We start from the raw sequence: 9,592 nt of genomic DNA, 5'->3' as shown, positions 1-9,592 counted from the left end.
TAAAGAAAGTATTTATAAATAAAAAATAAAAAATATAAGATTATATCCTAAAAATAATAAGGGTTAATTGCCCCTAAATACACCACCTTTCCTTGAATTCTACAATTGCACATCACCTTTAAAATCCGCCCCTAAATACACTACATTTCTTTGAATTCTACAATTGCACATCACCTTTAAATCCGCCCCAAAATACATCACCTTTATATTTTTTTCTGTTTTTGCACATGACCAAAAATCCTCAAGAAATAAATTAAAGTGTTAATTTATAAATTTAAATATCTTTTTAGCAGCGGAAATATAATAAAATAAAATTATTTATTTATTTTTATAAAGAATTTTATTTTATTATATTTCCGCTGCTAAAAAGATATTTAAATTTATATTTAACACTTTAGTTAGATTAGGGTGTTACCACTTTAAATGACGTGGCTTCCAGATTGGCAAAACTGTGTCGTTTTGAATGTTATGATCGTATGTGTTACTATTTTATTAACGTGGACAATAATTGCATGTTCCCACACTAAGTATACTATGTATGCTTATCCCATATTTAATATTTCAGGTAAATGACATTGGTAGCGCGTGGAGAGTCGAATGGGCGCGTCGAACCTCTTTAAAAAAAATATATATATATTTCTTTCAAACTGATTATATTATTTATGTGGTTCTTTTTATTATTGTAACTCTAAATTCCAAATTATATCGAATTCGTGTGAAATTTATTAAAATAAAAGTTTCATTTTATTTTCTTAATGTCATGTCTTGTTTATTTTTATAATTCAAGTTCTTTCTAAAAATTTATTAGAGAATTTATTTCTTTACGAAAATACTTATATATATATATATATATATATATATATATATATAATTTTAAACTTTATAAAGAATTTTATTTTATTATATTTTCGCTGCTAAAAAGATATTTAAATTTATAAATTAACACTTTAATTTATTTCTTGAGGATTTTTTAGTCATGTGCAAAAACAGAAAAAATATAAAGGTGATGTATTTTGGAGCGGATTTAAAGGTGATGTGCAATTGTAGAATTAAAGAAAATGTGGTGTATTTAGGGGCGGATTTTAAAAGTAGTGTGCAATTGTAGAATTCAAGGAAAGGTGGTGTATTTAGGGGCAATTAACCCAAATAATAATAATAATGCTATAATTTTAAAAAGAAAAGTACCATACTTTTTACGGATATAAAAAATGATATAAATGAGTATTTTAGGCGTTCCCTCCGTCCCTCAAATGGCTTCCTCTTTGGGGACGGCACAGGTTTTAATGAAAAGTTGTAAAGTGTATTGATAGTGGAGAAAAAGTGATATAATAATTATTGGAAGTTGTGAAAAGTGTTATAATTAGTATTGAGAGTGGTGAAAAGTGAAAAGTAAGAATAAATAAAGTATTATTAGTGGTGGGGTAGGTATCCAAAAATGGAAAGAAAGAAAGAGGAAGTTATTTGGGGACGTCCCAAAAGGGAAAAAGAGAAAGTTATTTTAGGGACGGAAGGAGTATAAATTATCTAAAACTCATGGGCTAAAAGAATAAATCTGGTGTTAGGAAGGTAAAAAAAGAAATCCAAAATCATAACCCTTGTATTCAAAGCCACCGCACTGCTTGGTCACAAATCCGCACACTGCCGTTCACTCAGTTCATCGATCAATCAGCCGATCAAATCTAGCCAGGAAAAATGAGCGGAGCGGGGAAGAAGGTCGCTGACGTCGCATTCAAGGCCGGGAAGACTATCGATTGGGAGGGGATGGCGAAGCTGCTGGTCTCCGACGAGGCTCGCCGCGAGTTCGCCACTCTCCGCCGCGCCTTCGACGAGGTCAACACCCAGCTCCAGACCAAGTTCAGCCAGGTCCGTTATTTATTTTTCATCATTTTCTTCCAATTTAATTATCACCGTCCTTGTGTTTACGATTCAGTTATATAGCGTTTGAGCTTCGATAACATATATGTATTCGCAATTATTTTATTTTTTTAATCTTTAATAGTGGTTGCGGGACAGATCTATTGACATCTCTGTTCTGGTTTGAAGTTTGTTCCAGTATATATGTCATTTTCCTCTTTGGTGTTAGTACGGAGAGACAGAGAATAAAATAGCGTGCATTCATCGAGAGATTGAGTTTATTGTCTGTGTTGATTAGCTTAAATGGTTCTGTAAGAATTTTCATAGCAATCATGTAATTCTATGTTCCTTTTGTTTATCTTGTTTATTTGATCCTTTTCCGAATTCCAAATATCAAATAGGATGTAGCTTGTTTTGGCTGGTTAGATTGCAAACTACAATCTTCTCATAAAACATTTTTTTTAAAATAAAAAATTTAATGTTAAATTTGGGCACAATCATTTCTCTTACTGGAGGGATCGTAGTGTTATGCTATGTATGTGGCATTTATTTTCTGTTTTCTAAACAGTGATATACACAGTTTGAAATTGAAGATTATACAACCTTATCTAACATTGAACATAAGTAGTGTATTACTTATATTCAGGTTATCACATTACCCTCTAGTTATCATGTAAGAGGAAAATACATCTCCTCAACTTAATGTGGTTTCACTAACTTAGCCGTCCAGTTTGATGTGGCTGGAGGAAGGGATTATCTTACAAAATCACATTAGTGTGATGTTTATAACTCATTTCGATGAATATGTCAACTTCCATTATATGCATTTCTTCAAGGTACTGTCAGAATTTGTTTGAAATAGTTATGTGTTGGCCTCATAACCTAAGAACGTTATGGTCCATCAAGGGAACATCATGCGCCCAATGGTTTATGAAACATCAGTTTTCTTCTTTTTGACCAGTAATACAACCTCTTTTCCCCTCCTTTGGATCTTTGTAAATATGTATCCTTTGCTACTTTTACTTTGAATAGCTAATTAGCTATATTGGTTGCAAGGTTGGCAGTAATGGTGTTTACGGATGTGTCTTACTTTTGGTGGATATATATTGCTATCGAGTAAAAGTTTGAGAAGAAATTTTGATATTTTGGGTATTTCATTGATACTTTTCAGTTTTTACTTTGTTTCAACTTTGTTCAAATAGTATTACACACTAACCTATATTGACTGATATTGATCTTTACCTAAATTTGGGTGCAAGTTTCCTTACACCTTATTATTCATATCAGTGACCAAGAATCAGAAATATTGGCGATACAATGTAGCTTTTTCCTGGTTTTAGGACTTAATATGTACAAATATGTAGGAACCAGAACCCATTGACTGGGAGTACTACAGAAAAGGGATTGGATCTCGCTTGGTCGATATGTATAAGCAAGCCTATGATGGTATGCATTCTGTTGCTTTTGTTTTTTTGTTTTACATTACCGAGTTCCAGTACCAGTGCTGCACTAAATTCTTGTGATGTGTCGCTTCCTGTTTGAAGCTGTGTTTCAAAGTCTTTATATAAATGTTCTGAAGTTTATTACTCATGAATATGCAATGATACAAAGCAATACATGAAGTATCTTTCAAGTTAGGTAATTCTATACCAATAAGCATATTGAACTTCAAGCCAAACAAAAAAATATCTGAAGCTGTGGCACTATTAATTACAGCATAATATTTTTAAGAAGCATATTTTGGTCCATAGTGAGAGAGATGTTCGTACATCATCTATATGTTTTTGTGCCATGTGCATGAACATATTCATCATAAATATCCAACTCACAGATGCCAGCAGATAACGCTAATGTTCATCTCTCCTTTGACGTTCAACTTGCTGATCTTATTTCATCTATTGCTTGCAGAAGTTAAAATTCCGCAGTATGTCGACAATGTCACTCCTCAGTACAAACCTAAGTTCGATGCTCTGGTTAGAAAATCATAAATCTTTTATTTACTGCTAATTTTTTCTGAAGGATATTGGCATCTTTATGTATTTTCTGTTGCCTAATAACTGGAGAACTTTCTTTTTTTAAGAGGATATCTTTGGAGTTAGAAAATTCAAATGCTACTCAAATCATGGCTTCTTTAGCATTATAATGCTTAGTTACTACGATCACTTTATAAATAAGTAGAGCTAAAGAGGCTTTCGTGTAATTGGACGTTTTATAGCATCTTATGAATTGCATTTCTGGAGGTATTTGATAGATATTGCCTTCCACACTGAGGGGGTATTTGGCTGAGCTTATAAGCTCCTTAAAACAACTTACAAGCTGTTTAGAAGCTTATAAGCTCTTGAGAAAAGTTTGGCAAAATAAGCTCCTAAACAACTTCTAAGTTGTTAAAATTAGTTACAACAACTTATAAGCCTACCAAAAAATAAGTTCCTATACCCTAACTTATTTTTTCATAATTTTATAACCAAAAACCAGTTTTACAAAAATTACCCTACTCTAGTTTTTATTTTCAACATATACCCTTTCAATTTCAATTTTCAACCCTACTCTAGTTTTTATTTTCAACATATACCCTTTCAATTTCATCTCTCTAACCAGGTTTTTCTCTCTATAACTCACAATTCTCTCTCTAGCTTATGAGATCAATTTTCCAATCACTTTGGTAACTTATTAAGTTGTTAAGGCATTACATCTTTAAGCTGTTGGAACTTATAAGCTCTCTAAAATAAGTTTTAGCCAAACACCCTCCCAATACAGTCCAGGTTCACAAGACCTTGTTTTGCTCACATGTCAAGTTAGAAGTTGTGTGATGATGGTACACTTTGTGAAAACACCAATGTAGTTTTTATTATAAAAAAATGCAGAATTACACACATCTGGTGTATATCGTGTGCTAGTCAATGGCACAATTGCATAGTGTCCTTTGAACAAGAAGAATCTTATACTGAAATTTCTTGAGTTGCAGTTGGTAGAACTGAAAGAAGCTGAGCAGATGTCACTGAAGGAGTCTGAAAGATTAGAAAAAGAAGTGGCAGACGTCCAAGATTTGAAGGTGATAAATGCATCTTTTTATCCCATGCCAATCTCTCTTCTTCTCTCTCACTCAAATCACCACAATGAAATGCCTATACACGAAAACATGTAGACTCGTGTGTTTCTTATACCTTGTTTCTTTCTTTTTGGTGAAACAGAAACGTCTTAGCACCATGACAGCGGATGAATACTTTGAGAAGCATCCCGAACTCAGAAAGAAGTTTGATGATGAGATTCGGAACGATTACTGGGGCTATTAGATTTGATTTAATGTGACCGTTCTGAGGTGATCTTGTTGAGTTTTAACTGCAATTCAGAAATAAAGAGAAGGATGAAGTTGTCAATTTATTCCGTCGGTTCGTAATGACCGTGGACATGAACTCTTAGGCTCGGAGGTGCTTTTTACACTTTCCGTTGATGATGGTGAAAATGAATCATACCATTTCCAATTATGTGCATTTTGTGTTTATCTGCCCTTTTCCATCTTATATAAAGGCAGTTTTCTTGCTCAGAGTGTCATGTGGCATAATGTTATTAATGTATCTCATTTATTTACCATTTTGGTGTCTGAGAGAGAACATATGAGATATGTTTATAAATGCGTGAAGATGAGAAATATGGTGGTATCAGGTATGGTGTTTTATGGTTACATGAGGGATTTCTTTGAAATATTCATTTTTGGGTCCACTACACAATTACTCTCCAGTGATCAGCACCGCGCACTTTTCTCTCACCTAAATCCTAATTATACTTTTCTATAAAAATTTCAAAATAAAATAATACCATCATAAGTTTCAAGTGGTAGAGCCATTGTATTTCGATGTTCAGGTTGATTAGGGAAGGGGAAAAGCAAAACCAAGTGCAGCCAGCAATTGATGCCAGTGCAGGACGAATCCCGGCGGGGCCCACCACTACGCAACCTGCTGACATGTCGAAATCCAGGCCACTGTTTCTGGCATCATCATCTACCGCCCTTCACCTCCAAAAGCCACCCGTATCCATCAATGGCGAGCTCACCTTTTTAGCGATCCATGCACACACACACACAAATTACATGACAAAAACCACTCTCTTAAAATTCGATAAGTATGATCTATGTGTTTGGAACTGGAATCATACACTAGAATATATGCACAAACAATACGTATATACGCGCAAGCGCAATTTCGCATGCGGATATAAAATTTCCAGAGATAGCTTCAGACTTACGCCGCTATAGGATTTTGTCCGTCCAAATTCTGTTCATGTCTACGGGTGTGCTCGATGGCAGTTACAGCTCCGCCACTATGGGGGGTGGCAGCGCTCCGGCGACGGCGGACTGGAGGGCTCAGGTGGCGGAGTTCGCTAAGGGAGCGGCGGAGATGAGCGTGGAGTTCGGGAAAGGGGTGCGGGACGTGGTGAAGCAGAGTGTAGTCAAGGACGATTCCGAAATTGTGAGGAAGCTGAAGGGCTCATATGCAAATATCTCTCGGAAATTGAGCTTTCTGAATGACTATCTGCCCGAGGATCGCGATCCACGTCACGCCTGGACTGTCATCGCCTGTGTTTGGGTTTTCGCTTTGGCAGGTGAATTTTATTAATTATGAATTTATGATAATGTTTCGTATATATCAGTCATTTTCAAAGGCATATAAATAAGTGTGTTGTACTTAAATTGTTAGTTTATAATTAGAAATTCGATTTTTTCAGTTGTTTGAGCTGGCTTGCTATTTATCATCTGTTCTCTGTAAATTACAGTTCCTGGAAACTAATGCAATTTTTAATTTGAGGAATTCTAAGGAATGTAGGCAGTAGTTTCAATTTACTCAAATACAGTTTTTTCAAATGTTTCTATGGAATCTATGTGTAAAGTCATTAATTTAGGTATATATGCTTCGATTGAGGTAGGTAGATTAGTTCGAAATATGAGGTTAATCCTTTAGCATAATCGAGGTTTTATTGCTCAGCCTCAGTTATTCTCCATTTAATTTTCCCCTCATATCAAACTATAACACAAGTTGAGAATATGAAGATTCGAGTATTGAATTTGTGATGAAAATATTGTGATTCTGTTAGCAATGACTTGTTTGTCTCGGTCCTGTCTAATTGTTGCTGACAGTGTGAAGAATTCTGCAGCTCTGATTGCTAATGCTAATCAAACTACGACTCCTTCGTTTAAGAAGATGAAAACGCATCCTGCTAGTGCTAATCTAATACTGCTTCCCGATGGTAGACACTTAGCATATCAGGAGAAAGGTGTTTCTGCTTATCAGGCTAGATACACCATGATTATTCCCCATTCTTTTCTTTCATCGAGGCTGGCAGGTAATAGCAGATACTAAGCATGTGATCAAGAATTGATGAACTATAAACTGGAGTAGTAAATATGACACCTCATTGCTTTTTCTTGTTCATGTGTTTCTGTACTACTAGGGATCCCCGGTGTCAAGGACTCCTTGCTGCACGAGTTTGGTGTTAGGCTCGTGACATACGATCTACCTGGATTTGGTGAAAGTGATCCTCATCCTGGAAGGAACCTCGAGTCATCAGCTTTGGACATGTTGCATTTGTCATATGCTGTGAATGTTTCTGGAAAGTTCTGGATAGTTGGGTATTCTGGTGGAAGCATTCACGCTTGGTCTGCCCTCCGTTACATCCCTGACAAGGTCGAAGGTATTTCAGTCTGCACACTGCAGCTGCCACTCATTTGGACTGTTGCTAGTTTGTTTCGTTTATATTATTATATAAACGTCTTTAGAAGCATTCTGCCTACCTTTGAGTTCACTCTGTTGAATTTATAAGGTGCTATCATGGTTGCTCCTATGATTAACCCGTATGAACTGAGACTGAGCAAAGACGAGAGACGGATGATTTGGGGAAAATGGGCAACAAGGAAAAGAATTATGTACCTTGTAGCTCGGAAATTTCCTAGATTACTTGTATACTTCTATCGCAGAAGTTTTCTCTCTGGAGACCATGGTCGTTTGGACAAGTGGCTTTTGTTGTCACTTGGAAAGAAGGTGAGTTCTCGAGTAAAAACTCGATATCCCAGTAGAAAATTTGGTGCTTAATTAAAGAACTTGTTCATGTGGTAACGATAGTGAATTACTTTAGTGGAAGCATAGACCAAAGAAACATCATAAAAGAACTTGTGTAAGACCGTCTGACGGGTCAAATATCCTGATGCAAACCTATATCCAATTATACAATTGTAATTTTTGTTGTTGTTCCATAATACTTGGATCCGGAATATTACACGTTTGACAGTCCTACAGAATTTTTCTCCTAGAATCGTATTATGAAGAATATTGAAGTGTTTTGGATTTTTCTCTGAGTATTCTTAGTTAAATTTAAAGAATTCTCATTGAAGATGATCAATTACTAGGATAGAGCTCGTGTAGAGGACCCAGTTTTTGAAGAATTCTGGGAGAGGGATGTTGAGGAATCAGTTCGACAGGGAAATGCAAAACCGTTTGTCGAGGAAGCTTCCTTGCAGGTTTCAGATTGGGGTTTCACCATTTCAGACCTCAAACTGCACAACAAGCAGCGGGGTAAAGGGATTCTCATTTGGCTCAAATCAGTCTACAATTTAGTAGAAGAAAGAGCCAATGGATTCCTCGGCCCGATATACATATGGCAGGTCAGTGAATTCTTTACACGAACCTAATTCTGTTTGATTTTGTTTAAAATGCGAGCAGGTATCTTTGTTGTGACACATGATTTTCATGGACTCGTGTTTGCTAACTATGATGTACGAAATCGGTTCTGAGATATGAAGAGTGTTGATGGCATAACTATCGCCTTGCATCATACGTCTAAATTATCTAACTTTGTGTTTGAGATTGTGAATTATGTTTCTTTATTTGTGATGTGCAATAGGGAGGTGAAGATAGAGTCGTCCCTCCAGCAATGAGCAACTTTGTGCGTCGGGTTTTACCCGACGTGATGCTGCAAAAGCTCCCGTACGAAGGCCATTTCAGCTATTTCTATTTCTGTGATGAATGTCATCGGCAGATGTTCATTACAGTGTACGGAAATCCGCAAGGCCCTCTTCTCCCCGCCGGAGATGGTGAAGAGAAGTTGGAAGTATTGTTCAGCGACGTGTCAACGGACAAAGACAATGTTTCTTGTTTAGCTTGACAGCCTAGCCTAGATGCAGCAACGCTGTCCTGGTTTTTTGGACATCAGCAGAGGCCTTAATGCGTATGTTGATTGAGATGAGGATATTTGTAACTGTGTAGTTCTTCTCTTACATAAACTCTAGCAGAATTTGCTGGGCTGAAAAAATTATAATCTTCTATCCCTTTGTCCATAGCATCAAGCTCCTGGCTCTATGATGTAGTAATATGTTTCTAATTGATTCGATATGGTGTCAACTCACTATTTATTATTGTTAGTATTAGTGTTTGTTGTGTAGGATTCTTAAATAAGTAGATTAACAAACAAAATACTTGAGATTCAAAAATTAAGAAAATGTTGTGTTGCGTTGCCAATTACAGTACAATATGAAGTGTTGTGTTGCAAATATTAATATGCATTGATTCAACATCTCCAACGGATCCAATTTCTTGTTGAGTTAGTCTTGTTGAAGTAGTAGAAAAGGAACGAAGCAGGCCATCCACACACTCATATTTCGCTGCAACTCATTTCATATGCCTTACCAGATAATTAACTAATCTATTATTGTAGATATACATTTGAAAAGATTCTATACTCTGTAATTGAG

General features: G+C 35.9%; 2 protein-coding genes across 2 annotated transcripts; both read left to right on the top strand.

Annotated features, from left to right (window-relative positions):
- Positions 1–1,530: 1,530 nt before the first annotated feature.
- LOC131000693 (ATP synthase subunit d, mitochondrial) lies at positions 1,531–5,445 on the top strand. Its single transcript, XM_057926721.1, has 5 exons — positions 1,531–1,863; positions 3,219–3,300; positions 3,763–3,827; positions 4,820–4,906; positions 5,046–5,445. Exons 1-5 carry the CDS (start codon positions 1,693–1,695, stop codon positions 5,145–5,147), a joined length of 507 nt encoding a protein of 168 aa, XP_057782704.1. The 5' UTR covers positions 1,531–1,692; the 3' UTR covers positions 5,148–5,445.
- A 155-nt stretch (positions 5,446–5,600) lies between these two features.
- LOC131000692 (uncharacterized) lies at positions 5,601–9,262 on the top strand. Its single transcript, XM_057926720.1, has 6 exons — positions 5,601–6,453; positions 7,003–7,191; positions 7,300–7,539; positions 7,669–7,886; positions 8,252–8,506; positions 8,746–9,262. Exons 1-6 carry the CDS (start codon positions 6,132–6,134, stop codon positions 9,004–9,006), a joined length of 1,485 nt encoding a protein of 494 aa, XP_057782703.1. The 5' UTR covers positions 5,601–6,131; the 3' UTR covers positions 9,007–9,262.
- The last annotated feature ends 330 nt before the right edge of the window (positions 9,263–9,592 follow it).

The sequence above is a fragment of the Salvia miltiorrhiza genome, chromosome 8, assembly GCF_028751815.1.
Source record: "Salvia miltiorrhiza cultivar Shanhuang (shh) chromosome 8, IMPLAD_Smil_shh, whole genome shotgun sequence".
Lineage (NCBI taxonomy): Eukaryota > Viridiplantae > Streptophyta > Magnoliopsida > Lamiales > Lamiaceae > Salvia > Salvia miltiorrhiza.
Note: the sequence above shows the minus strand (reverse complement) of the source record. Positions and strands in the feature narration are given on the sequence as shown.